The 27,916-nt window shown below is 45.9% G+C and overlaps 2 protein-coding genes across 3 annotated transcripts in view; one reads left to right on the top strand and one right to left on the bottom strand.

Annotated features, from left to right (window-relative positions):
- The window catches only part of mdfic (MyoD family inhibitor domain containing), a 134,403-nt gene that overhangs the window by 1,688 nt on the left and 104,799 nt on the right, over positions 1-27,916 (bottom strand). The window contains exon 10 of the transcript XR_015842000.1: positions 25,036-25,314. The gene's annotated coding sequence lies outside the window, so the exon portion shown is untranslated. The remainder of the gene's footprint in view (positions 1-25,035; positions 25,315-27,916) is intronic.
- tfec (transcription factor EC) lies at positions 25-26,181 on the top strand. 2 transcript variants are annotated; one of them, XM_088287793.1, is made up of 9 exons: positions 25-144; positions 3,633-3,835; positions 19,564-19,797; positions 20,239-20,340; positions 22,037-22,082; positions 22,848-22,904; positions 23,029-23,104; positions 23,955-24,102; positions 24,877-26,181. In XM_088287793.1, the coding sequence occupies exons 2-9, from the start codon at positions 3,650-3,652 to the stop codon at positions 25,318-25,320; spliced, it is 1,293 nt and encodes a 430-aa protein (XP_088143919.1). In that variant the 5' UTR covers positions 25-144; positions 3,633-3,649; the 3' UTR covers positions 25,321-26,181. The 2 variants fall into 2 exon arrangements, with proteins under 2 accessions (XP_088143919.1, XP_088143920.1); XM_088287794.1 differs by lacking the exons at positions 25-144; positions 3,633-3,835 and adding an exon at positions 16,260-16,531.

The raw sequence follows: 27,916 nt of genomic DNA, 5'->3' as shown, positions 1-27,916 counted from the left end.
ATGCCCAACAAAAAAAAGAGGAAACTGGCACGGCTTTAAGTCTGCGGGGCCTTTCACTTGCTCATATTTCGAGGAATCACCAAACGTAAACAGTTGCTCGTCAGGAAAAGCAGCGAAAGAGCGGAGAATCCTGCCAAACTTCAGGTAACTAACTTTTCAGATTATCTTCAATTAAATGAGGTCTTCTTGTTTTGCATTAAAAAAAAAATTCAAATGCAATGCAGCAGCTTTACTACTTAGCTTGTAAATATTGGAGCGCAAGTGGATTGACTCATTTTCCAACAAGCGAAATCCTGCGAAAAAAGCTGCCGTGTCAAAACAACAACATTTCATAAATTCAATTTCTCGAAAATGAAATTGGAGCTGATTGTCTACGATTCGGACGTGCATCTGAGCATCACATTTATTTGCTTGATGAATCTTTTTCTTGCTGCCTCCAAATTAAAATGAGCATTAGCGCGCCCGCTCGTTTGTTTGTTTTTCGCTTGTCGTCCAGTCGTGGAAGGTCAGGATGACACAGCAGGAAAATCTTCCTCGGCAAAGTTCCTCATGCGCCACTTCCTCATATTGAGTCAGCTGATTTGATTGACAACAAGGCGAGTGAACTTCTCCAATGGGGACATGCAATGTATAAGCAGACTGGACAAAAAAAATGAGGAACCATCATGAGAATGATTCAGCACAATCATCTCATTTTCAAATAGAAAGACTTGATGAGAGTGTGCTGCAAATTTTATTGACTTCAAATGTGAAGCACAGTTATATCGAGCACAGAATTGAATCTGTGCTGTATTGCAGTGCGAACGCGTGTGCGTGAGACTTCATGCACGCGATCTTATTTGCACGAGGCGCACGCGCACGCGCACACGCACACTGTGTTTTGCAATCTGGTCTGATCACTCAAGTCTGAGTCACAGTTTATTTGCCGAGTCACGCAGGGAAGCGTTTTATGTCACACCCTGAAGCGCAAGCAAGGAAGGAAAGAACAAACAAAAGGTTTTGGCCCGCCCAAACTCCTTTTTTCGGGGGGGGGGGGGTTGGTTTTTCGTTTTTGTGAAATGTTGCAACATCTAGTGGCCAATCTGGGTATTGCTTCCACCGCTGCTTTGATATTTGAATAGCTTCCAATTTGTTCTGATTAAATAAAAAACTAAATCAAATACGGAAAGTCTTCAGCCAATAAAATGAGGAAACTAAAAAAAAATACCGATCTAAATAAAGATCCAAATCTGAAATGTCATTGATATTTGAATAAAACAAAATTTGAGACAAGACTCGCAAAACACACAAAACTAAACATTTCGTATTTCGCGCAAATGTTTTTTTTTTTTAATTATTAAAATTATCATTGAATATTCTTTTATTAACAGAGAGCTTTCAATAATTGAATGCAGTTGTATATATATATATATATGTATATATAAATAAAGGCATTCAAAAGTGCCGAAGGTTTGGCTGATTTGACAGCGGTAGAGACAAGAATGTATTGATGCGGCGTTCGGCGATGTGCGGGAAGAATGTCAACATTGTCTGCTCCGAGGCACCACTTCAAAGCCGCAGCGCGCTAACCTCCTCTCAGCGGTGGCGCGCACTTTTGACCGACGAAAAGTGAAAGTGAATGCTCATCCACGGTCTGCGGCGTCTTCCCGGGTACGGCTCTTTGAAGTCCCAAAATGGATCCGATTGACTGGCAAAAAGTCGACACGAAAACAAGCTTTTTGTTGTTTACCCCCCCATGCCGTCGACAGAAACTGATTTGACGTGACCGCCGTCTGTTTGCTCGGAAAAAGAAAGAAAAAAAATAAAAGGCAGAGCGTCACCTTTAAAAAAGGCAAACAACGGACTCTTATCTTGAAACATTTAATGAAATTGAGCAAAGCGACGACATTCTTTTCAACACGATTCGAATCACTTCAGGAACGCCTTTTTTGACCGAATGATGCTAATCACATTCGTCGGCTCTGGAAGGAGGTTCAAGTTGGTGGCGTTCCACGCAGACACAAAAAAGCTGAACTGAGCGAGCTGCGTCGCTCACAAACGGCGGGAAAGGAATGCAAAACTCGCAGAAAGCGCCGCGTTTTAGTCTCCAGCTCGGCTTTTAAAATTGGACAGGCATTTTAAATGAGATCGGCAAATTTGCGCGGTTATTCGATTCAGCTTCTTTCATCTTCGGCAGCTGGCTAAAGTGAAGCCCTTTCTTTATCGGCAGCACTTGGAACCAGTAATGCATCCCCAAATTAAATTATTTTGGAGTCAGCCAGTTCTGCTCAAGCGTCTGCAGTTGGTCCAAAATGCTGCTGCTCGCCAGTCCACTTCTAAAACCCACTTTTTTATTCTTGAGCTTTCGACTCAACATGAGACTGTCAGCTGACAGCGGTTGTGAAATGCGCTATAGAAATAAAGTTGAATTGTATTAAAAAGACTGCTGCCCTAAAATAAAATACAAAAGAAAATCCCAAAACTTGGATTTATCCTTCCAGGACTGAAGAGTGAATGCCGAAGTGGCCGATGGCTGAGAAGTTTTTACCTGTGCCGTTTGCCTTCAGGCTTCCGTAACTTTTCCACCTGATCTGCACGCCAGGAGACCTTCAGTTTCACAGTTGGCTAAAACCAGATAATGACGGCCTCACATTTGCGGCGTCATTGTCCTCCTGTTGTAAAAAGCATTCAGCAGCCACTCGCTAAAAGGTTCCGCTCGCTAACGAAGCAAGATGGAGGAAGGAACACCCCAGGCGTCTCGCTCCGCCATCCAAGCGCAGATGTCAATCGGAGCAAGTGCAGATTTGCGAGCTGAATCCGAGCAACCTCTTCATGTGCCAGTTGATGGAATGATGCCTTGCTCAGGGACGAACAGAGAGCTCGCTCGCCAAAAGCCAGACAAAGACGTGGCTGTTGTTGCGGGAATGCGACGAGGTCGACAGTTTGCAGAAAGCGTGGCTTTATGCCACACGTTTTCACACACGCATGCCTGCCAGTGGCATGTTTGCAATGCCGGCGACGGAATGAAAGCCAATTAGGTTTGCGACTCTTACGCATTGGCGGCGACGGGAGTCTCCGGTCCACAATGACGTGGATTGTCATTTAGAGGCAAAGTACTTTCAGAAATTGTGCTCCCGGCGGACAAAAGACGTCCGCTTCCGTCAAACGACTCAATGCATGATTTCACAAATAAATGACAATTTTTAGAAACAAAAAAAAAAAAAAATCACACATCTATTCTTTTGTCTTTTATAAACGGCACAGTTGAGCACAATCTCTATTTCGATTATTCGTATCACTCTAAATCACTAACAAATTAATATTGGGCTCGACTTGAACCGGATTACAATTTTCCCATTCAACCGATGAAAGGATTCCCGTTTTGATCGGAAGCGTGCTGCTAGTTGTTGTTTTGATGCCGTCGATATCATCAAACTCATGCATCCACAAAATCTAAGAAAAAAAATTGCCTTATTAGGATGACAAATCTCCCACAACGGCCTCGGCTGAGTTGATTTAAGGCGACGACAAAATTGGTGGCGTGATGCGTGCTTTGGATTAGCAGACAAATTAGCCGCTAATGAGACCCAGTAACCTGCAGCATCATTTTTTCAAAAGACAATAACGGGATTCTCTTCCGTGTCTATTTTCAGCGACTGACGACCAGTGGATGATCCGCCGGCACGACGCCCGACAGATGTTGCGGAACTCGGGAGCGCAGCCGCGGCGCTTGTTGCAGTTCTGCGCCGCGTGGCCGAGCGGCGCCGGCCACGGATTCCGCGCTCGCTGTCCCTACAATGGCGCCTACAGCGGCGTCCAATCGTCCGCTTTCTACCGCTCCCAGAACGCATGGCAGGTAGGCAAAATCAACAAATAAAAAATTACAACGTTGACAGATGAATTAAGTCAAGCTCAATAGATTTTGTTGGCGTACCTAATGATGTGACCAATATAAGCTGCAACGGGCCTCGTATCAACATTGTAATTAATAGATCGTTTATATTATAAGAATCTCCCCTCCCCCTTTTTTTATCCAACCCCCCAAATCAAATCAAATATACTTTGCAGAAAATGGTAAAAAACTACAAACTAAATATGCAAAAATATTGAGAGGAAAAAACTAATTTACGGGTGGACTGTCGGTTTAAGTTGCAATACCATCAATCACCACTAGATGGCAGACATGTCTCATATTCGCATACTTAAATATTGCAACGGGAGTAGGCTTAATATTTTTTGGGGGCAGATTTGGAACGATACGTTTTTGTGGAAAAAAAACAAACTAATTTCCCCGCCAGCATTGACGTTGCCTGACAACCTGCACCGCTGCAATTTTATGCATGCATTCAGCACGGAGTTAGGCAAATGTTTGCCACCGGGATGTGAAAAGCAAGAAATCTTCTTGGTCTATTTTGCTGCTTTGATGCAAAATTGAGCCCGACTCTTACAAGAGTGCAACAGGGGAGCGCGGGCGAAACAAGCGCCAAATGACTCCCAGACTGACCACGGCGAGAAGGGAATAGAAGATGAAGATCCAGACGGCCGATATCAATCAGATTTGGAAAGGAGGAGGAAGAGAAAACATCCCCGACGTTAGATGGCTGACTGATAGACTTCAAAGCATTGTTACGTGACGCGTTTCGCTTCTCCGGGAGGTCTTTCATGTGCTAAAGTTGCGGTGGCGCGCGCGCACGTGTTTGTTTGAGCCTGGAGGAACAAGCCGGCCCCTTTCAACAGGACGAAAGGATGGGCGGCGCTCGTGAGAATATGCTCAGGTGCAAACGTCCTGCTTGAGCATGGAAATCGAGCCTGGAGGGGGCTTGAACGATTCATTTGGCATTTTCTCATCTCGGGGAAAACGCAACTCGCTGAGAAATGCCACCAGTCAGCAAAATGCCAAGCAAACAAACAAAAAAATAAATACATCTATGCGCAGATGGATGCTATTCAAGCATTTGTCCTGCAGGCTTTAAGCAGAAGAAAAACAGCATTTTAATCACTTGAGCCTGCATTGCATTTTCAATTAATTTATTTTTCAACAGATTGGGTTACTTCGACCCATGGTTGTGTTAATTATTTCGACCCAGCACATTGGGTTGAAGATTGGATTTGGGCGTGCTGAAAACTGAATGCTGATCGCCATTTTGGACACTTTTGTATCCTGAGGTTGGATCAAAATGTTGACCCAACGTGCTGGGTCATATCCTCAACCAAATATACGGGGCATAAGCAACCCAATTTGGGTTACTTTTGAGCCAGCCGTTTTTTAAAAATAGAGAAATATTAATTCTCAACCCGGTGCGGCGGGTTTAAATAACTCGGCTTGGTTCCTTTTGGACCCAGCGCTAGGTTATCGATTTCACCTTATTTGGGTTACTTTGACCCGGCGTGTCGAGATATCCCTTCTTGTTGCGTAACTTTGTGCAATGTTCGTGAGAACCACCTCTGTCATATTCTCCTGCAAAAATCAGCTTTAAAAAAAAAAAAAAAGCAGTCGAACATTTTCCAGCCCGGCATGCTGGGCTGTCACTTTGAGGTATAAAAACCGCAAGTAAATGTCGCTGCCACGCTCGGGACAAGTAGCAGTTTGTTACGTTAAGATCTGTGGTCGAGCTTGTAAGTCACAGTGGGCAGTCAGCGTGTCATCGGGCGCCGTGGGACAAACCCAAGTTTTTGCACAAACTCCACCGTGGCGTGCATGGAGCGGACTTCCAGATGCGCATTTAGGCGGTGGCCAGGAAGAAAAGCAAAGTCAGTTGGAAAGCAGATCAAGTGCGGCGGAGGGTCCATGCGCAAAAACAATGCCGATGAGCTCAGTCTGCGCACTTTCGGGCTTTGGCGTCCGGGTGGGACCACCCATCTGGACGGTCTGAACCAGAACGCATGAGTGCAACGGCTGCAGGCCCACCACAGTCCTGCACAGTGACTCTTGGAGGAAACATTACATTTAGCCACTTTGAAAAAAACAGAGAGACCAAAACGCGGCGCTAGTTTGGAACAACATCCTCAATTTGGAGCCACGGCAACAACAACAGTGGACCAGAACTTCTTTTTAGTCCAAGTTCACAAAAAAAAAAAAAAGGCAGACAGTCAGATTAGTGTCCAAAATGAAATCAAATTGGTCTTGGAACAAATCCTTCCCGTCATTTCTGACCCTCAAATATCTGGCATGCAGCAAAAACTGTCAATTGAATTATCTAATGAAATCAAGCTTGCATCTGAAATTGTCTTGTGTGCTGCTGACCTGAGTTACTTGCTGAGGGGACAAACGGCCATTCTGCGCTTTAAAGCGCACCTCTAAAAAAAGAAACATCTAAATAAAGTAACACGCTAGAATTAGGAACTGAAGAGATCGCCCCCCCCCCTCTCCCGTCTATAATAATAATAATAATAATGCCTTTATTAGTCCCACAATGGGGAAATTCGAGATTCGAACCCAGGTCTCCTGGGGAGACTGGGTCCTGAACGCGGCGCCTTAGACCACTCGGCCATCCTGGCAGCCACGAGATTCGAACCCAGGCCTCCTGGGGAGACTGGGTCCGGAACGCGGCGCCTTAAAACAAATGCTTCATTTTTTTGGTAAAATGGAACTGGCAACCACAAGGGCTGACTCATTCTTTTCTCAAAACAATATTGGAAAAATGTAAATGCTTAACAAAAAAAAAAACACTAATTGGACAAGTTATTGTTTTTACTCGTTCGTGTCTCACACACACGCATCACCGACCCCCCCACCCAGTTTCACCCTTCCTAAAGCGGTGGCTTCTGGCACTTGTGGATGAAACATATCATAATCCCTCGTAGTGGCTGAGGTGGTGGTGCTTGCAAGGGGGGGGGTGAAGGGGGGCGATCCAAGGCCACCAAGATCGCTATTCACAGTGTCCAGACACACGGAGAGACCTCCGGGAAGGAAAAGTGTTGACTCCGTATGACACCCCTGGGAAGAATGGTGATTAGCAACAAGGGGGGGGGGGGCGGACGATGACAAGTCGCCGGGAAGGACCGCCAATGCACGATAAGAAAGCAGGATGATCGTTAAAAATAAACGATATATTGATCGCCAAATGTCATTTTTGGGAAACGTCCAAGTCGTTTTCAGTCCCCAGCGCTGGTCGATCAACCAGCGAAGTAGAATACTTAAAAAAAAAAAAAAAAAGAAACGAGCCAAACATTTATTTGAACTTTGAACAGGGCGGAGTGATAAAAAATATGGCTCTGACTTTTCGACCTGCAGGATTTATTTGTGGGGTTCGGGTTAGTCGGGTTACGGTCAACTCTCGATTTTCTCGCTTATCTGTCCCCGTCTGGTCGCATTTGCGCTTTTGCGCCCCCTCGTCCACCACCATCCCAAATGTTATCAGATTGAACGTGAGCCCCGCGGGAGCTTTGTTGACCGCAGTCCTCGGTCGCTTTTGCACGCCTTTCAGCACCGCAGCAAAGACTCTCGCAAATCATATCATATTTAAAACAAACAACAACAACAAAAAAAAAAGGAAGCAAACTAACATGCATCTTTAGTGAAATCAAGTTACACGCTCGCAGCTGTTTTTGTTGGGTCGGTTATTAAGAATGGAATGCAAGATTGGAAATGGACAAAGATTAAATCGGACGGGGAAAACACAGTCATAAAATAACGATTATGATTTGACCTTGAAGCAGATGCGCCAGATCGAAAAAAAAAAAAAAAAAGGTAAAGCGAGGCCAAGTGGTCAGGCCTTTGGAAACAAAGGCGAACGGCGAGGTGGGCGTGGCCAAGGCCTCGGCCTCCTCCATCGCTTTGGTGAGATTACCGCCGCGGATGAAGCAGGTGTCTGCAAAAAAATTCCACGGCCATTTGAAAACTCGCGGCGCATACCGGCATCCTTTAATCCTATTAGGCCTAATTGAGTCAAGTCGACAGTCTTTTTCAGTTAAACTATCTTCGCAGACTAAGAGGGTTCAAAAGAAGCCATGGGGGGGGGGGGCAAAGTTACAATGCGTGGAGACGAGGAAATGGTGGCGTTGGTGAAGTGGATCCGGAATGCGCGTCAGGGACCCGCTGGAAGCGCCGTGATGGTTCGGGGTTCTGCGTTTACGAGGGCGGCGGTCTCCCTGGAGGCTAGATAAGCGGGGTTCAGATAATTGGTGTTCATGTCCCCCCCCCCCGTGTGTTTGCGTATGTTTATGCGTTGTACAGAATGACAGGCCGGGAAATGGGGGAACGTCTGCATGCGCCGATACCGTCACGTAACTGGAGTCATATCTCGCTTAAGTGTGACAGGGCCAAAAAAAAATGAAATAAAATATCAGGAAATGGAAACAATTATGTGGATCAAAAGCATCAGCAAGTGGAACAATGTATTGGTTCTTCTTCCAAAAAAAGATGTTGTGGGGTCAACGTTTTAGTGGGTCACAGTTGAAAGACGAGCAATGCAAGACAAATTGTTGTCATGATGTGGTCGGGAACCATCAAGATCAAAACAACAACGTCCCGCGGCCACCGCTCGGGTCCAGCTTGGTACCTTCATGGACGGTCCGAATCGCGGTCTGGCGACCGCTCAGGGACTCCACCTTTGAGGTTGAGACGAGTGGCGGCGAAGCGATGCTTCATGAGCCATTCGGGGACGTGAGAACGGGCCCGTGCTCGGTTGCTGGCGTCGGGACCAGACCCGAGTCCAACAGAACCTCCCTATTGAAGAAAAGACTTCCCAAAAGTTTGTCGAGACTACGGGGGAAAGCCAGCATGAGCGTCTGACCTTATTTGGCCTTCTGCTGTGACGTGACGGCAGGAAACGACAATCATCATACGCAGACTTGAGTTATTGACCGATACTTTCGGAGAGATGCTTTTTGTCATTCGAAAGTCCAATTTCATTTTCCAGTTTTAATCAGAGGGCAGGCAGGCGACATTCCCGACCGTCTGAAAAAAATTGCAAGAAATGCCATGAAAAAAAATAAGAGCATGAAGGAAGTCCTCTGATTGGACAGTCGTAATGAGTCCAAAATCGGAGCATGCATAAATAAAAGACGACAACCGGCCGCCATTCATGGACGAGATGAAGGGACTCGCAGAGGATAATTAAGCCGTGATACGCTGTCTATCTTCTAATCGCATTAAAAGGGAACCGACATCACAGACAACATCTTTTCCTAATGTGATTACTCTGTTATCGCTGGGCAAAATTGAATTTCCTTTTGTTTCCTGCTCGTCGTTCTTTATGAACTGCACTGTCGCACTTGAAAGGTCACCGTCGATGCTCCTCTTCCTGTGAGAGACAATGTGACTCACAGTCATCCACGTTTACCCTAAACTCAGCAATGCGTTGCCAATGGCCCGTTAAAACTGGCTCAGACTGTGAAAAATCCACAGGCACAAACTGGCCTCTGTAGTGCTGGGAACCTGACGAGCCCGAGCTGGACGGAAGGAAGCCACGAGCCGTCAGAAAACCGGAGTCCTCGCCTGGAGAATTGCGTCGACGGCCTAGGCTGAAGACGTTTGACATTCAAGTCTAAAGATGAAGATGGGAGTCCAGATTTCGTCGCATCGCAAAGCCGGGCACTTGACCCCCGCTCCTCCGGCCGCGATCTCGGTACCGTTCCGGTCTCGACCCTTCGGCATTATTCAGAAAAACGGTCTTGAAAGCCCACTGCTGTCTCACGTCTCTTCATACACAAACAGTTGGCGCGAAAGACGCGTTCCCAGGCTATTTTGGACATTTGGCGCACGAGGGCCGATTCGTGGGCCGGACTAAAATCAACCCCTGGTCTTTGTTCAAATGTACCGTGTGTGTGTGTGCACGTGCAATTGATCTGAGGTGGGCAAATCTCTGACAGGATGGGGCGAGGCCTCGCTTAACCCGACGGGGCCTTCGCTGTCCCGCACGCACCCGACATTCGTAGCACCGTCGGTTAAACGTGACGTGGATGCCAGATTAAGGTTGCAATCGTAGCGGCACGAGTCAAGGAAGAGGCATCCGATCGGGCAAAAGAGAGACGACGACGCCCTGCGCAATTAGCCACGTGAAACCCCCCCACACCCCCGACCCTGCTCGGAATAATTAATGAATAACAGAGGGGATAAAGACAAAAGGCGCAAAGCGGTGTGCCTGAGCGGCGAGCTCGGCGTAAGACATCCAAGAATGCCGTTAATTGGCCCTGCGGCTTTCATTCCTTGCCCTATTTCTTTCAATTCATTGACTCAAAATAATGGGTTCAGGTTCATTATCAACAGGTCAGAAGCTCTGGGAGTGCCCAAATTCGACGGCCGGGGCTCGCCAATCGGAGCTCGCCGACGCATGCGGACATGTGTGAAGCTTTTTGCCGCTCAACACTCGCACGACTCGACCGCGTTTATTGCCGTCGTGGTTTGAAGACGTGCGTGTTTTGGCCGCCGCCAAGTCCCGACAGTCACCATGCTGGAATATAACTGGTACGGGCAGGTACGTGACACCGGTTTTGCACGGCATGCCCGAGTGGCGATGAAATCTCAAGCGGTCATGCAGATGTTGGCGTCTTTTTGATTTCTCTCGGGTCGCCAAACTTTAAGAGGGCGTCAAGATAAAGATTAGCTCGGAGAAATATGACCACTCTTGTGTTGGCATCGGGAATTCTAATCTAATTGGATCTAGAGGCAGAAGTTTCAGGATTGTTAAAGAAAAGTGATGTGGCTTGATTTATTGACACCAGGAAGCTGGAGATGAAGTTTTTCTTCAAATAATAATTATCATTTTTTTTTTGGGAGATTTTTTTTTTCATGACTTTGTTGCGCTATTCTAAGACGACCACGAGTGACGTTTGATTCCAATTGGCCAATCCGACCGAGTCTCATGACAGCAAATGACGCTTGAGCGGCCCCGCCCACACAGAAGCAATTTTTATTTATTCATTTTTTTTAATGAGATTTGTTTACGTTGGGTCAGTCCGACATTCAATTTAATTTGACCTGAAGCTGAAAAAAAAATAATAAAATGGTGCGTTCAATATTTTTTAGATTTTAAATCATCACAATGTGGCAGAATTTGATAATATAATAATATGAAATAGTATAGAAGCATCGTAAATTACTAGTGCGATTTTGAGGGCGAAAAAAAAAAATCTGAATGAGATTATTTTCCAAAAATTACGATGCGCTCCGATCATCCGTCCACATTTCAGCTTGCGAGAGCTCCACTTTGGAACTCGCGCCGTTTCATGAATGAAAACAAAGGAGCAATTCTTGCGGCTGAATTTGCATAATTCAAAGATTGCATCTTTAATTGCTTTCGTTCAAGAGTCATTGTTAGGCAATATCTAAATTTGCACATTTCCATTTTTATTATTTATTATTAAATCATCATCATCAGAAGTTACTTTAAAAAGTTCCTTGACGGAATACTTTTACTTGAGTAATCATTTGGAGGATGACGTTCTACTTTGACCGACAGTATTCTAACTTGAGTCCACGTTTTGCACCCCCCCCGTTAACTTAGTTTTAAGTTTGCGTGGCCGCGACACGTGATTCGTTCGGACGTCAAAGCATTTGAGTCTGGTTAATTGCGGCACATGCAAGGTTTGGCATACCTGGGTGAGCCGTGTCAAGCAATTAATACCCTGAAACACGCCTTTTAAGTGAGTCTTTTGGTCTCCCGGGCTCCCCATTGTGATGAAAAAGATGGGTGTCGTCTCACGTTAGCCTCGCGCAGGTGTAAGCGCAGATGAAGAGATAGACGGCGGCAAAGCCGATCAAGAGAGCGACGGAGACAAACATCAAGGCGGACAAGATGAGAAGGAGACGGAGCAAAGTGCGCAAATATGTAAATGGGGACATATTTTTAAGACGTGACTGATGAGAGGGAGAAGTTTGAGGTTACTCCGGGTTGTTTTCTCAGCTTTGCGTCGACTTGGCTGACGTGCCGCAAGTACGAAAAGGGACTCGACGTGCTGCGGAAAAACGCAACGGACAAAAATTGGGGGTTTTCTGTCATGAATCGCGGTCCGTTAGTTATATCTTGAAGATCGGCATCGTTCTGCGTTTGAACAACGGTTTGACTTTTACGTTGTACGCATGCCAGGCCACCGGATGGCAGTGTCCTCGTTATTCAGACTCAAGAGTTTGCCGTTATTTAATTTTGTTCTTCTATCTATTGTTGAACATCATTTTCGATGATGACGAGCCGATTATTATTACCATTCTCAATTTCAAATACAGGCGAGCAGCGCAGCCCACCCGGACTTGTCCTCGTACTCCAGATTAGTCACTCCTGGCCCGGACAAAAGGACTGGGAATGCGTCCAAGTTTTTTGGAGTGCCTTTGTGGAAAATGTTGGCACTCCGCTGGTGTCCGTCCTCGTTCAGATTGCTCAGTTCTTCTTCAACAAACTCATTCAAGAGTGAGCCCAGGTTGGTCGCAATACTTTTGGCGCTCTCCCACTCAGCGCGCCGGCCGGCCCTCTTTCCAAGTTAGCCGGGAAGTGCGAAACACAAACCGCTCTTTGTATGCACAGAACAAACCGTACGATATTAGTTCGGCTAAGGTCAAAGCTTGATCTAATTTTCTGCTTAGTTCTCGTTAAAAAGCGATTGCATTATTTCATTTTCCACAATAGAGTTAAAAGCCAAGTGAGGGGGGGGGGGGGGTAATTAACATATGCCCACCAAAAAAGCTTTTGAACAGTGCTTCACAAATGCGGTTAGGATGAGTAGGATGCCCTTTTTGATGCCACATTAAGCTTCAAAGTTCAGACTTTGGAAAATTCATTGATGGGAATTTTTTTTTTTTTTATGGGAGGGGCTGGGGGGGGGCACGGCATAGCCTAGAACTGAAAGAGCGTTGATGCCCTCCCACTGCAGTTTTGGCAATTCCGCCAACGTCTTCCTTTGCTCTCAGCGCTTGTTGGCACATTTGAAAAGAGGAGACCGACGGCACTTCCGTGTGGGATGGTAAAATGGACTCGGGTTCCCTCGTCTCTCATTATCCAATCCGTTGTGTCCTGCTCTCGGCTCCTTTCGACTTTCTCACACGGCCTGCTTGCAAATTTGACCGTTGCTTTCCTCGACCTTTCGAGACAAAAGTCGACGTAGCCTGCTTCGAATGATCAATATTAATATCCATCGTGTAATCGATCGTGTGTGTAGATACTTCCATTCCCGGAGTCAAGACTATTTGCTATTTGCGTCATTTGTGAAACCGCCAACCTCTCCTGAACAATCGGGCACTTTACTCACAAGGCTGGCTATTGACACGACAACAAAAATCTGAGGTCAGAAGATTTGGGACGATTCTTCGGAGGCTACCTCCCTCCAAAAAATATTCCCAAAGACAACTTTCCACTTAAATATTCCAGCCACGTGAAGTTCCGAGCGATTCCCAGCAAGGTCTTTTTTTAAATACGAATAATACAACTTCACCTTCGTCTTACACGTTAGAAGAAAACAGAACGGAATTCCCTGCCTGGTAGCAGTCCATCATATTGCCCGCATTATAAATTGCATCGTCGTATATAAGCAATGAGGACACTTATATGGCATGCATAAAAAAAAGATAAAAAGAGAAAACATCACTGGCCACTTTATTAGGCACACTAATTCCAATGAGATCTTTGACTGTGAAGTAAGGCAAACTCGAAACATTTTAGGAAGGGCTCACTTTGCAAAATGATTTTTTTTCCTCCTCCGATTCAAACTGAGTGGAGACTGCAGGTGTACTGACTGTTGAGTGTGTGCACGTGCAAGCAGCACAGTTGAGGCATGTGCACGTCCTCTGCAAATTCCAACACAGAACTCTTGTGAGAATGGCCGCCTAATCGATTTAGCGGCAAAAATTCTATTATGCCATTTGACTAATCACATCGGCTTGGCACTGACAAGGGACTGGCCGCACGCATCTTCAAGGGCCCCCCCCCCCTGTTTTTTTTTGGTTTATTTTGGGTTGCTTGAGTTGTACAATTGGAGGTGCGAAAGCCTTGCGTCATTTCTTTGAGCTTTCTTTACACGCTCACCAGCACTTCCCATCAGCAACGGCACTAAAATTGACATATTTGGCACAAAAAAAAAAAAAAAAAAGCTTGCTTCTCGAATCCATGATACAATATTCCCCGCTGTCACATCATTGGTTAAGGTTTGATTTGTGATGAGGAAATGACATTACCGGACAGACAAAGACATTTTTGTTCCCTCACCAAGCAGTGCGGCTTGAAATTTATTTTGGACATCAATGGTCTGTCTTTAATCCGAGGGGGTGCAATATAGAATAAAATTGTAAAGGTGAGAGCATTTATTTCGATTGATGACAAAACGATAAAGGGATGAATCGGACATAAGTCATGCATAAGGAATATTCATATTATTTGATAGACAATGGCTTAGTTAGGCATTATTATTAGTAGTAGTACGATGCACTTAAATCAATATACCGTACATAAAAACACAAAATCCTACAAAATTCCACAGATCTAAATCCAAGCTATGATCGAGCATCTTTTAGAAAACATGAAAGTGATGCAGGCCGACGACGTTCACTTGATTGGGATATTAAACAATAAGCAAACACTTTCCTGCCTTAAAATGTCGGCCATATTTAATTCATAGAACGGATCATTAAAAGTGCAGCGGTGCCGCGCGCGCGCGTCTATTATGCATTCCTTTTCGAGCAGGATAAAACAGCCCTCAGATGTGCGAGCCGCACTTTGATGCGTGGCCTCAGAAGCCGGGCCGGCTGTTACAAGAAGTCCCTGATGTTTAAAACATGCCGCGTGCGCCGGGCCACTAACAAAGGTGAGCACCAAAAATGAAAAAAAAAAAATGGAATTTTCATTCAACATGATACAACAGCAAAATGCACAGCGGGGAGGGGAAAAAAAAATCTGTGATTGGCAAAATTAACTCGCATTTAGCGACGGACTAATAAAAGTTCAACAGACGAAGGAAGGAGAAGAAAAAAACTCAACCAAAAATGGCTCCCATTTTAGCACATTTCGCTTCTGTTTAAATTCCAGTGGCAGCCGTCTGTTTGAACCTAAAAAAAAAAAAAAAAAAAAAAAAAAGTCCTGGTGGTGAAATGCACACAACGTCCATAAATTCTTTATCTTCTGCAAAGAACCAACAACCCAGCGAAGCAAAACGAGTCGCACAGGTCGATGAGGCAATAATACTTCCGTGCATCAAACGTCAACGCCCTTTCATCGATTCAAAGTTTCATTTTCATGAGATAAACATCGCCGAGTGTTGCAAAATTTCACGTCCAAATCTCAAAGAAATGTGATCGAGCGTCGGACTGATTGACAAAACGTGATCTGCAGTCATGTGGCGAGCGGCAGTCACGTGCACACGCACGCACGCACGCACGCACGTCAAACATGAGCCTCAGATGGCGGCGAGACATTCCTTTGGTTCCGGCAACTAAAATAATGAACCCAGTCGTCCGCCAGCGGAACGTGCGGAGCAAAGGCGGCCATATTGGATGTGTCGCGTGTGTATGAACGCCTTTCAAAAAGCATCAAATGTCCCTACGGGACTTCACCGTATTAGCGAGATTTCATTTGCTTGATCCAATTTCGCATTGATGGTTTATTACGGCACATCCAATCCAAACGTTATGAGGCGGAATTGCTTTACTCGCTAGAAAAGACATTTGGAAGAAAGCAATACCTTGTATGGAGGGTTTTTTTTTTTCTTGGTGGACCCGATTCTTTTTGCCATGTTTTTTTTTTTTGTTGTTGTTGTGAGTAAATTTGCTTTGGTGTGTGATGTTCTTTGGCACGAGCGGCACTGTGATGTCATTTTCAGTGGCAAAATGGCCGCCCTCCCGGATGGATCAAAATTTGGGGATTTGGCCGCTTCATTCTTATTCCACGTTAATCCGAATTCCGTAATTAAACTCGTGAGGGTGCGTGGAACATAAGACAATTTTTGACTTTACTGTCCCTAAATTCGCGATCGTAACACGTTCGATTCGTAGTTGCTCTCATTGGCAGCCATTATTAAGTCACGCGTGATTTTGCTGGAACGTGTTGAACGGGGATCACCGTGCTCTTCCTTCATGTTTGTCTGAACCCGCAACCAGTAACGAGCGTCTCCACTTTCCAGTGGCGGCATTTCGGCCCGACAAGGGAAGCGGCTGTCATGGAGATAACCTGGCAGAATGTGCTGAATTTTCTGCAGGAAGGAAAAGTGCGGCCATGTGCAGGCAGAAGCAACTTGTTAGCATGTCGCACGCTCGCTCACGCACACACAGGCTCAACCGCCGTCGCCGTTTCTGCTTCTGTCAGGTTTTTCCTCTAACATACACAAACACGCACACACGGTGCGCACCCCCCCCCACACACACACAGAGGAAGCGGCCCGTGCTGCTCCCCAAATAAGCTGATGTGTCATGCCTTCCTTTCCTCGCTGATATTTCTGCAAAGCTCAGGAAGGAGGCCTTGGGACCTCTTCTTCTTCTTCTTCCTCTTCTCTCGTGTGCTACGGCGAGACGCCAAACTCGGAGAGATCGGCTCCCAAATTTGGGCTTTCCCCAGCAATGGGAGAGGCCGCGGGCGCCATGAGTCGACGTTGCGTGGTCAAAGTGGTCACGTTGACGGAGATCCAACTGCTGCAGGTAGGGGCGAGGGCGCCGGCGAGGGCGAGGGCAGGGGAGGGGAGGGGAGGGAGGCGTGCAAGTGGTGTCAAGAAATGCCACTGCACAATCAACTGCGTTTGCTTTTGCATTTTCTTCCATTACTGCACCAGATGTGAAGCGAATCATCATTTTTGGAATTTATTTTTTTTTTTTTATGCATGGCGCTCTGATTATGCGTTTTACGCGCCTTCACAGTCCTGACCGTTGCTCTGACGGCAAAAATAACAACGATGATGGAAACACGTTCGTCCTAACGGGTTTATCCACAGCGCGTTCAAGTCGGCCGCTCTTTCATAAGAAGCTGGATTTTTCTGAAGTGAAAGGAGAACTTGAGCAAGACTGAAACTTTGCTGCGCAACGACTTTTCTCGTCGTCTCTCGCCTTCAAGAGCGGCGGTTACTCGACTTATTTTGATGACACCTGACGCAGTCGCCGGTGCTTGCTGTTGTCTGCCATTTTGGTCGAAAACGGTCATCGGGCAATCGCGGGGCAAAAACGGAAACGCTGAAAGAAATGCTAAGACTTAAAAAATAGACATTTTCGAATTTCTTAAAGCCTACGTACGTTTTTTTTTTTTTTTTTTTAACTAAAAATGTCGAGCTGTCAATGCGGAGTGAAAATTTCTGCCAGGCAAATATGTTGAAACGCATTTGCAAGCATGTTCAAGCCGATTTGCGAGCACGTTCCAAGGGGTTGGTTTATTTCTTGTTGCTGCTCCATCTGTGACGCGAATGCGTGCAAAACACGTGAGCCAGCAAACTCACTGGCTGAATTGTTGCAGCAGGTGCCAGCTCAGCTCAGCATCGCCGACGAGAAACACTCAAGTGTCTCAAACCAAATTATTGGGAGGACGACGGGACGGGAGGGGAGGAGAGGGCAGAATAAAATCCCAAACTCGGGCTCAGATTGATCGGATTCTTGTCCTATTGCTGTCCCCGCGAGTGTGCGTGCATGCATGCGAGTGTGTGCAGGGCCATTGCTAATCCTCCGGCATGCCTTCTTCACACTTGCACAGACGCGCCATTGTGGAGTGGAGCTTCGGTGACTGAAGCACCGTAACCTCTCCAATCTAATCAGATTCCTTTAAGTGGATAACAAGCGCGTCTCCGTCATTTACAGTAGCCAAAACGGCAAAGTGAAACCAGAACACTGAGCTCACACACACGCACAGGACGACGTGTGTGCGTGTGTGAGTTTGGCGTGCCCGTCGGAAAAAGAAAATAGATTGACTAACAACCGGCGTGTTGTTGCGAGAGATAAGAGTTCTCAGTGAGGACTGACAAGCTGAGTATTGTGTCAGTGAGGTGGACGCCTCAAGGAGGGCGACGGACGTGCTGAGTCCCGAAACGTTGCCCCCGGTTGTGCGGCGGCGTGCTCGTTGACGTCACCCAGAAAAAAAAAAAAAAAGTTTGTCGCTTACTTTTTGGTCGGTTCATTTTGGAAACAAAAATTTCAGGAACTCCGTTTGTGGCCCAGTGAGGAACTAAATCCGACTTTGTGTAGCTTTCAAAATGAAAAGATCCTCAAACGTTTTATATATATATATATATATATTTTTTTTTGTAAATTCCGCAAACCTGTATTAGGTTCCTCGGTCGTATGAGTGTTTTCTCAAAAAACAACAAAAAAAGACTGGCATCTGATTGTTAGCTGCGTGTCGGCAGCTAACGCTACGTAGCATTTGAGCCTTTTGTCCGCAAATTAGCGATCCGTGCTATCACACAGCCTCGGAACAAAAGTGGCCTTCATCATTCCCGAGAACGGACATCCTGAGTACGGCGGATAGCAAACGTTTCATTCTCCTGAAATATCATTTTGGTGCTCGAGCAGTCAAAAGGTCAAGCGGACACTCAACGATTCTTCTAATTGATTAGCTGGCTTCCGTCATGGAAAATTATCCTTGGAGACGGAAAAAAAGTTCAAGCCAGTTCAGATAAAGTGCTTTGTTTCCATTTTTCTTTTTGCTTTTTTTTTATTACCTTTGAGAGGACGACGACATTTGACGGCAGTTTCCAAACTTTTGCTCGCACACAATCTGAGCTGCTCTCCAAATAGTTGTCGGAGCATAAACTCAAGGAGGCCCGCCGCAACAGAGCGCGGCATTGTGCGCTCCATTCAACGGTGAAATATGACTTCTGGAAATAGTCGTCAACACATTATCGCTGAAGACCTCAAAATGGTTTTATTGACGCCGCTGTCGGCGGAACCGATCGTTCTTAGCGCTCCGCATTGACAGTGGCCCGTGAATGAGAACGGCCGGTTAAAAATGGCATTAGTGGAGTTATTTAAAAGCCCGATTGGAGAACAAGGGTCATTTGTGCTGAAGCAGACAGAAGAGGACCTTGGGAGCGCAGCGCCCATTGGCCGCTCACACAGAAATGGGCGGTCCCAGCGAATTAGTGAGAGACGGTAAAGGCAGACGTCCCGCAGCGATCAAACCCCGGCCGTTTGAAGTCATTGTCATGCGTTGGCTTCTCCTCCGCTTTGGGCCTAACGACGCCACTTTATAAAGACACCGGCGGGGCAGCGCGACAAACACCAAGTCAATAAGGAGCCACAAGATCAGCCACGGCAGCAGACTCGGATCTCCAAAAGTTGTCCTGCTGCTCCAAGCCCGCCAATCCAAGCTGACGATTTTCGAGAATGCCACACTTATCCGACTGCGGCTACTACACCATGCGGGATGCGACACGAGCTTCGAACGTAAGACCATCCAAACTCTGCCCGTGACCACCGTCGCTAAGACGGCTCGTTCAACGAATGTAAATGCTTACGAGGCAGTTTTGCGGCTCGAAACAAAGAAACGCTTCTCAAGTCATTTTTTGGACGACGCAATACATCAAAAACAGCGAGTCCATTTTGGAGAAAACGCAGCCCGTAATAATAATACAAATGACAAAGCCGTGACTCACGACGAGTTCTGCGTCCCGATTGAGGTCATCTTTTCGCGACAAACGTGAGTCACGACGTGTCCACACTCCCAACTTGAGCGCAACTTGTCCCGTTCGCAGGTGCAGAGCCAACTGGAGAGCAACAAGTTCCACCTCCACCAGAGCCAGAGCCAGCAGGTCAAGCAGTACCTGACGCTGGGCTCCAAGTTGGCCTCGTCGGCGGCGGCGCACGGCCCCGGCCAGCCGCTGCCCACCGTGCCCATCATGAGGAACGGCCACATGGCTTCGGTCAACGACAGCAGCAACCCGGACAGCCCGGTCACCCTGATGACCATGGCCAACCACGAGAGCGAGGTGGGTGCCTCTTTCGCAAAACCACTGTAAGGAAGTGAAATTGCCAATAAAGGGTGACGGCAGCGCGCGTCCGGGGGACGCTCCCGATGACGCCTTTTCCCGTCATTGCCAGTGAAAGCATTGTGATCTGCGGTTATTTCCGTTACTGCTGCGAGCGATCGCTCTCGGTCCTCCTCCGCATTCTTTGACGCTTGTTTTAGACAGAAGTCAGAAGAAATACCGCACAGGAAGAACTTGTCAACATTTATCTCTGGTTTGTGAAGTGCTCATCAATAACTTGAGACTTTGTCATCTGTGATAACGAATGCCGCGTCAGACTTTTCTGTTGCTGGATTAGTCGGTGGGAAATCCCGCCTCCAGAGGTGGACGACGGCGACTTTGGCCATCCTCGGTCTGTCCTCCATCCACTCAAATGACTTTTTCTTTCGTTCTTTCTTTTAGTTCCCAATGGATGAAGTGATTGATGACCTTATCAATCTTGAATCGGGCTTCAAAGACGGAGGTCTGGATTGCATGGAGTCCAACATCCTGATGCAAAACAATGTGAGTACGCGTTTGCCAAACGAGGCGCTTCTTGAATGGGACTTGCGTTCGGTCCATTTGCGTTATCTGCTTCAATTATTTTTTTTTAGGTGAATTCGGGATGTCAGAAATGTAAAGTGGCAGCTTGGGGAAAAAAGTAACGTGGATGAGAAGGGTGGTCTCGGGGGCTGGGGGGGTTCTAAGGGGGGGGGCGCTATCTTTGAGGTCAGCTTAAGTGGAGAGATGAGTCAAAGTTCACGAGGGCTTAGCAACAGTTCTCACATCACTCAAGAAGATCAGCGTTGCCGGTCAAGTAAAGCGAGACAGAGCCACAATCTCTTTGTGGTCGACAACACGTCGGCTCGTGGGACGGATACGACGGAATTCCGGCCAAACTCAATAAATACCGTACGGGAGTCAGCGAGATACCGATTGATAAAGTGACGCAGAGCTTAACCCAAAAGATACCGCGACATGACAGGCGGGGGTGACGGCGATAAGGCCGAGTTAGTCGCTTTCAAAGCAAGATTTTTTTTTTCTGGGGTTCTGGCCGCTAATGGGACTGTTCAGGAATGACACCGTGGCTAAATCTATCAGTCTGACCCATTTAGCCAAGATGTTCCTCTTTGTCAACACATTGAATGAGCGAATGCATACACAAGTCGCCGGATTGTCACATCACGATGGGAGGAGTTGTCGAGAATTGCTGGAACCTTTTTTGAGAAGCGCTTCGCCTCCCCCTCCTCCTCTTCGGCCATCTTGGTAAGATAATGAGGGGGGGAAGCGGGGGGCTGCACTCCTGTTTTGTTTCTTCTTAAGTCACACGCTTCTTTCAAACAGTCCCCACTCATACGTTCACATGTCCCCATAAGTACACAAATGCGATTCAGACACGCATGTAGGCGGCTGGCGTGCGACATGTTGACATCCAGCGCCATCGCTGAAAAGGCATCATTATTGCAGGGCGGCCCTGCGCTTTCTCACACAAAAAAAAGACGACAGCCGTAGAAAAACAGTTTTGCCTCTGTTTCATGCGGTTGACCCATCTTGGCCTTTTCATCTAACGGGATGCTATTTTCAACACAGAGCCCATCTCTGTGTGGAGTGGAAGGGTTTGGAAAATGGGGCATGGGCTGAGGTCACAGGGACGGCCGAGTCTCAATTGAGGTCATGGAAATCAACTTTTTAGGACCTTGTCGGAGTGTTAAGTTGTTTTCACTTGCAATGAGCGGCATTTTTTCGCTGTCAATCCACAGCCACTATATTTATAAATTAGGGCTCTCATAAATCTTTTTATTAAAATCGATTAGTCCATTTATTAGGCCATCGATTCCTTGACTAAATTGTTGCAGGAAAATGGCAACCACCGCGACAAAAGTTTGTGTGGAAACAGAAAAGTGGTCAAACGTTGCTCCCGGGTCATAAAAAAAAAAAGAAAAAAAAAAAAAAAAACAGTTCATTTGGGATTTTTGTGCCAACCAATTTTTGTGCTCAATTTAACTGATGTTTTTTCCTCCAGCTCATTCATATATATGACGATATATGCAAATTATTTTTAAAATATTTAACTGCGTAAAAAAATGTTTCTAATTAATCTCAAGTTAACACATTTTTGGCAGCCCTAATTATATATATATATATATATATATATATATATATATGAGTTAGATTTTTTTTCTCTCCAAGTGACCCGCGTGTCTCCCTGTGTTGCCGACAGGTGTCCCTCAGCAGCAGCATGCTGGACGTGTATGGGGGTGAACAAGGTATGAACCCCCTAATGGTGGACTGAGTCGCACATCTAACCCCACAAAGCTCACAGTAAAAAGGGAATATGAACTCATACCATAGCCTTAACAAATACACTCAGTCGCAATCGGATAAGGACGCAGATGAGAACGCATCGCTGTTCGAAATAGTCAGGATGAGCCGTCCTATATATAGCGGCCTGTTTGGCGGATGCAAACTCATTTGAGTTGTTTAAAAACAAACAAACAGCGGCGCCTTTTGAGACACGTTTGATTTTTCTGCTGCATCAAGAAAAGCGGCCTAAACGACTTTGGAAATGGAAGGTATGGGCCGAAGGACCGCCCATTCCCAGTGGCGTGCGGGCACCGAGAGGACAATGCGCACCTACACACACGCCAAATTGTCTTGATTGAATCAACAGAGACAAATTGGCAAATCCAATTTCAACTCCCTAATTACATCATTTGGAAGAATGTGAATACAAATGTAAATGCGGAGGCATTTTCTTGCCCCTCTCCAAGGCCGCTTCGTAAATTTGCCTAATTACGGAGTACGGCCTTCTAAAAAGTGCTCACTTTTTGGCCACAGGATATAAACTGGGCTCTCATTCATTCCGCGTGTGTGTGTGTGTGAGAGGTCGAGCTTGCGGCGGCTAATGCACGGCTGGAAACAGGCTGACCTCGGCTCTGAGCAGCCTCAGTTCTCCCTTGACTGGACCTTTTTGTCTGGATCAGACTGCGAAGAGAATCCATTTGTGAGATGATTTTTCTTTGTCTCGACAGAACACGACACGCGGGTCATGGCCAAGGAGAGACAGAAAAAAGACAACCACAATTTAAGTGAGTGTCCGCACAAACCCGCCTCGAATTTTTCTTTATTTATTTAATTATTTTTTGGGAGGGGGGGACGCACAATGCTCGGCTTAATTTACAGTGAAATTTCTTTCTTGTTGTTGGATTTCAGTCGAAAGAAGACGAAGATACAACATCAACTACAGAATTAAAGAGCTGGGCACGCTCATACCAAAGTCAAACGACCCGTAAGTTTGTGACTAACATATCACTTTATATTCCAACATATCTCAAAGTGTGACGGTGATAATCACTATATATTAATTTATCTTTTTTAAAAAGAAGAAAATTTGTAAAAAAAAAAAAAAAATCACGGCGCATTTTTAGTCACTACTTTTGTCTGTAAACGTTTGGAAATTTTCACAAACATTGAAAACATTTCCCAAATTAAAAGCAGACGATTTGCTTTCACCGAGGCGCTCGGAAACCGGCACAAAACCGATCCGGACTTGACTTGACGGCATTTTTCAGTTCATCTGCACGGATGAGGGGGGGGGGGGGGTCGCAAGCGGGGGCCATTTTGAATCAGTCGGAAGAACGGACGTTTGAATTGGAATCCGGCGGCCATCTCAAGCAATTGAACTCTGTCGTCCTTTTAAATGGAAGGTCGGCCCTGTCGAGGCGGTGCCATTAGCGCGGGATAAAAGAGATTATGAGTTTTGATCCGACGGAGGGGGGGGGGGATTCACACCTGCAGAAAAACGACAATTTCACTACCTTGCCTTGAAAAAGCCGCTAATCTCGCACCTTTGAGTTCCCCAATCAGCTCATTTCCCCTCACCTTTTTTTTCCCAGGGATTAATTTTAGACACCGAGGAAGTACGAGAATGGACTTTCCACATCGCTACTTAATTATTCTATTAAAATCCCCTTTCAGAATCCCATGTAAGGTCTGAGGATGAATAATTGCCGCGTGTAAATCATCATTTCTCATAAAAGGCTCCATGTTAAAAAGAGCCCCGATAGAGGATATTCCAGCAGCGGGGGGAGAAAAAAAAAACAAAAAAAAAACGGAAGAATTTTCCCTCATGTGTGCAGCGACATGCGCTGGAACAAAGGCACCATCCTGAAAGCCTCGGTGGAGTACATCAGGTGGCTGCAAAAGGAGCAGCAGCACGCTCGCGAGCTGGAAAGTCGCCAGAAGAAGCTGGAGCAGGCCAACAGGAGGCTCATCCTCAGGATTCAGGTAACATTGCAGCAAAAAAAATAAATAAAAGAAATGTCATGTCACTCGCTGGCATGTCCGACCAATTTGCCGACTCATTAAGGCGAAAAACCTCTCGGTGTTGGGAAGGCGGGATGAGGTGCTTCCACGTAAATGATGAGCAAACGGTCGAGGAAATGACAAGTGGCGACGCCCTAACTCCCGTCGTGTCCGTCGTATCCGAACAAACATTCATCAATCGGCACGCTTTTGGATTTCACAAATAAAAACTATTCTCAGAGGACAGCTACAAGTCAAGAAAAAAATGTGAAGGATGAACCCAAGCCAAAATGTTGAGATCGCCTACAATGCGCCTCAGTACGGGAGTCATATTAGTCATTCTTGGCAGATGATAAAGAATACATGCCTGAGGGTCTACGTTGCAACACAGATAGGCCGACTGGTATGGATTTTGTTTTAGTTTTTTTTAGATTTTTGGTCGAAAAAAATGATTTAAAAAATATATTATGCATAAAATAATTATTTTTGCCACCCACAATGCATTTCAATGGGCGTCAACTGAGAATTAAAGTAACTTAACATATTTATTTAAAATCGAATGAAAATTTAATGGCAATTTTTGATGATCATTTTCCATTTGTTAACAAAATATTTCACACAAAATAAACTGAGAAATAAATCTCAGCGGCGGACGTTTATATTTGATTTAAGTTGCATGATTATAATTTTTTTATTTATGTCCCCCGTGCGCTTGTTGGATCAGGTTTGGTGGTTACGATTTTTCTTGTTGTGCAGGAACTTGAGATCCAAGCACGGGCGCACGGCCTCCCCAACATGGCGACCTCTCTGGCTACGACAGATCTGAACTCGCACCTTCTCAAGCAGCAGCAGCAGCAGTCGTCCCCCCGGCCCCAGCAGCCCGCGCTCTACCAGGAAGACCCCAACGGCGACTACCTGCAGCGGATCGGCGTGGCGCCGTCCATCCCGCTGGCGTCCGGGCCGCAGGACCACGTGGCGAGCTCCGACGGCTGCGGCACCTTCTCCGACCCGCTGTCCCACTTCACCGAGATCTTCGGCGCCACGCTCAAAGGCGAGCACCGGCTGGACGAGATCCTGATGGACGAGGCGCTGTCCCCGTTTGGCGCCGACCCGCTGCTGTCGTCCGGCTCGCCTCGAGCCGCGTCCAAGGGCAGCAGCCGCCGCAGCAGCTTCAGCTCAGGGGAGGGCGACGACCTATAATGCAAAAAAAAAAAAAAAAAAAAAACCAAGCTTGAAAAGGGGGATCAGACATTTGAAAATGGAGACTTGACTTTGCGCAATCCCCCTTTTTCCTGTAGAAATTGTACAGCTTTCCCGCATCTCTGCGTCCCGAAAAGAGCAGAAACAGACTCGTACGAAAAAAGGGAGAAACTGATTTTGTTTTGTTTTTGTGCTAACACTGTAGTCGCTGTACACTCAAGTCGATTCCAAAGAACTGCTGAGAGAGTGTTTTTGTTTTTTGTTTTTTTTCCCCGACGTGCCTTATTCAATCCAAGCCAGGGATGGACAACTTAAATGCTGGAGGTGGACACATTTTTTTTTTTTTTTAATCAGTGGGGCCTCGTAGGGCCACAAACAGATGTGTGACTGAGATGATTTTTTTTTTTCTTTCCCAGTGCAAAGGGCTCTCTTACTTCAAAATGACCATTCAGGGATGGCACAAAACTGCAACTTTAAGTGCAAGAACATTTTTTTTTCTCACTTGAAATCTGAATCGTATTGAGGACCTACTCACGTTTTAGTAGAGTACAGTACAAGGCCCGCCGAAAGAGCAACTTAGACATGTCTGCCATCTAGTGGTGAATGGTGATATTACAGCTTCAAACACGCATGCTGGCGGTTGGCCACCCACAAATTTGTATTTTTCCCAAAAATCAGAGTGTGGTTCCCATCCCTGGTCAAAGCTACGTCTTCATTGTCATTCCTAACACTGTGCCTTTTCATTTTTTTAAAAATATATATTTATACATGCTTAATCCATGTAATCGTAAACTATATTTACTGTATATTATCTACCCTGTTACTTTTTTATTCACAGTAGGGGTGGGGAAGACTATAATAAACCCCTTTTTTGATACTATGAGCTTCTTGTTATGATCTGAAAAAATTGTCATGACGGTAATGGAACAACAATCTTCCACCTGTGCTCTTCAATGGTTTCTTTATTTATTAAAAAAAAAAAAAAAAAAAAAAACTTGACGCACAAATCAGTGTGCAAAACTAGATGGGAAGTTTCACGGTGAAAGCGAAGGTGGCTGATTGGGAATGCGGGAAGGAAGGAGTGGATAATAAAGAGAAGTAGTACTAGAGCTGATGAGGACGGCCAACTGATGAGCTCTCGAGGACGCATAATGACGAGAAAAATGAAGAGCGGCGACCACTGGAAAGTTTAGCGTGAGGTGAGCTGCGAATAAAGTTTGATTGAAAAGCATGCCAGAAAAGACAAACGATTCGCAGGCCCATGTTTGTGCAGCAAAGATAAATGAATACGACTCGCTCAGAAAAATCAGATGACAGGGCAATTAAAATGGGTTTAAAGTTTTTATTAATCTTTTCAAAATATCACAATTTTTTTTTCTATCCTTTTAACGGCATCTGAATTAAAAAAAATGACTGAACATATCCAGAGAAATGCTGCTGTCGGCCACAACTCACACTCAGTCTCAAAATTCTGATGTCACACATCCAACACACGAATACGACAGTGCCAACAGTACTTTAACAAAATCCGTTTTTTAGTTCACGATATTTTTTTTCTTACGGTTTACAGCACACTGCGATTTTTTCTTCAATTGTTTAGCTTATTCGCCTCAAAGATTTGAGGTTTTCAAATTCTGGCTTCCGGCCTCCACGTTCCAAAAACGTGCATGTTAGCTTCAATGAAAGCATGCACAAAGGACTAAAACAGGATGCAAACTTTTCCTCCCCTATTTGAAGACTACGTACTCCGAAGACAAAAGCATTTCCTAACGTTCAAAGGCCGTCGTGGACAAAGTTGAAGGTTTGTTCCATGCAAGGGCTTCAAACGGGATTTGTGGTCGGATGAGGCAACGGTGACATCAGAACGGGGCGCTTTTTATTTGGAATATCACACTTCATCAAGTCACGTACTGGAAGACGCACGTCAGATTGCGAAAGCAGTGCCACCGAGTATCCGATAACACGTCAACGTGAGAGATCATTTTTCAGACACTATAGGGAGACTTCCTGCTCTCGTCTTGATGAGAAACCGATTAGACTCTCAGGTGGGGAAAGATCTGCTAAAACCAAATCTGCCAAATCACTTTGAGGCAAGGCAGGGTTAAATACTGTCAATAAAATCCTTCCCTCCTAGGCACAACATAATGGCTGCTACATGAAAACCACCAGCAGGTGGCAGCAATGCACTGTGTGATGCACAAAGTCAAATGACAACCACATTTCACATTCTATTTTCTTCCTTTCTTCTATTTTAGACCATATTTAATATATACACACACGCACAAAAAAATAAATAAATAAATATATATATATATACACACATATGCGTGTACATATATATATATATTTTTTTTTTCATCCAGTCCTCTCCTAAATTCCAGCACTGTGGTACGCGAGCTGCCGTGTAAGGACTGACATATCTAAAGCAGGGAAGGGATGTCGTGACCCTCCCCAGCCGAGGGGCGTCCTGTCACCAAAACGACGTTGTCAAAGCCCCCGTCAGCCACTGAGCGTCCGCCCGCGCCGCGACGACGCTCTCACCTGTCGAGCCTGCCATCGCTTCCACTTAATCACCTCCTGCATATGCACGTGTCTC

This window comes from Idiotropiscis lumnitzeri, chromosome 2 (assembly GCF_059441095.1).
Source record: "Idiotropiscis lumnitzeri isolate Australia: NSW breed Sydney's pygmy pipehorse chromosome 2, RoL_Ilum_1.0, whole genome shotgun sequence".
In the NCBI taxonomy this organism is placed as follows: Eukaryota; Metazoa; Chordata; class Actinopteri; order Syngnathiformes; family Syngnathidae; genus Idiotropiscis; species Idiotropiscis lumnitzeri.
The sequence above is the reverse complement of the archived record's forward strand: the minus strand, read 5'-3'. Positions and strand labels throughout refer to the sequence as shown.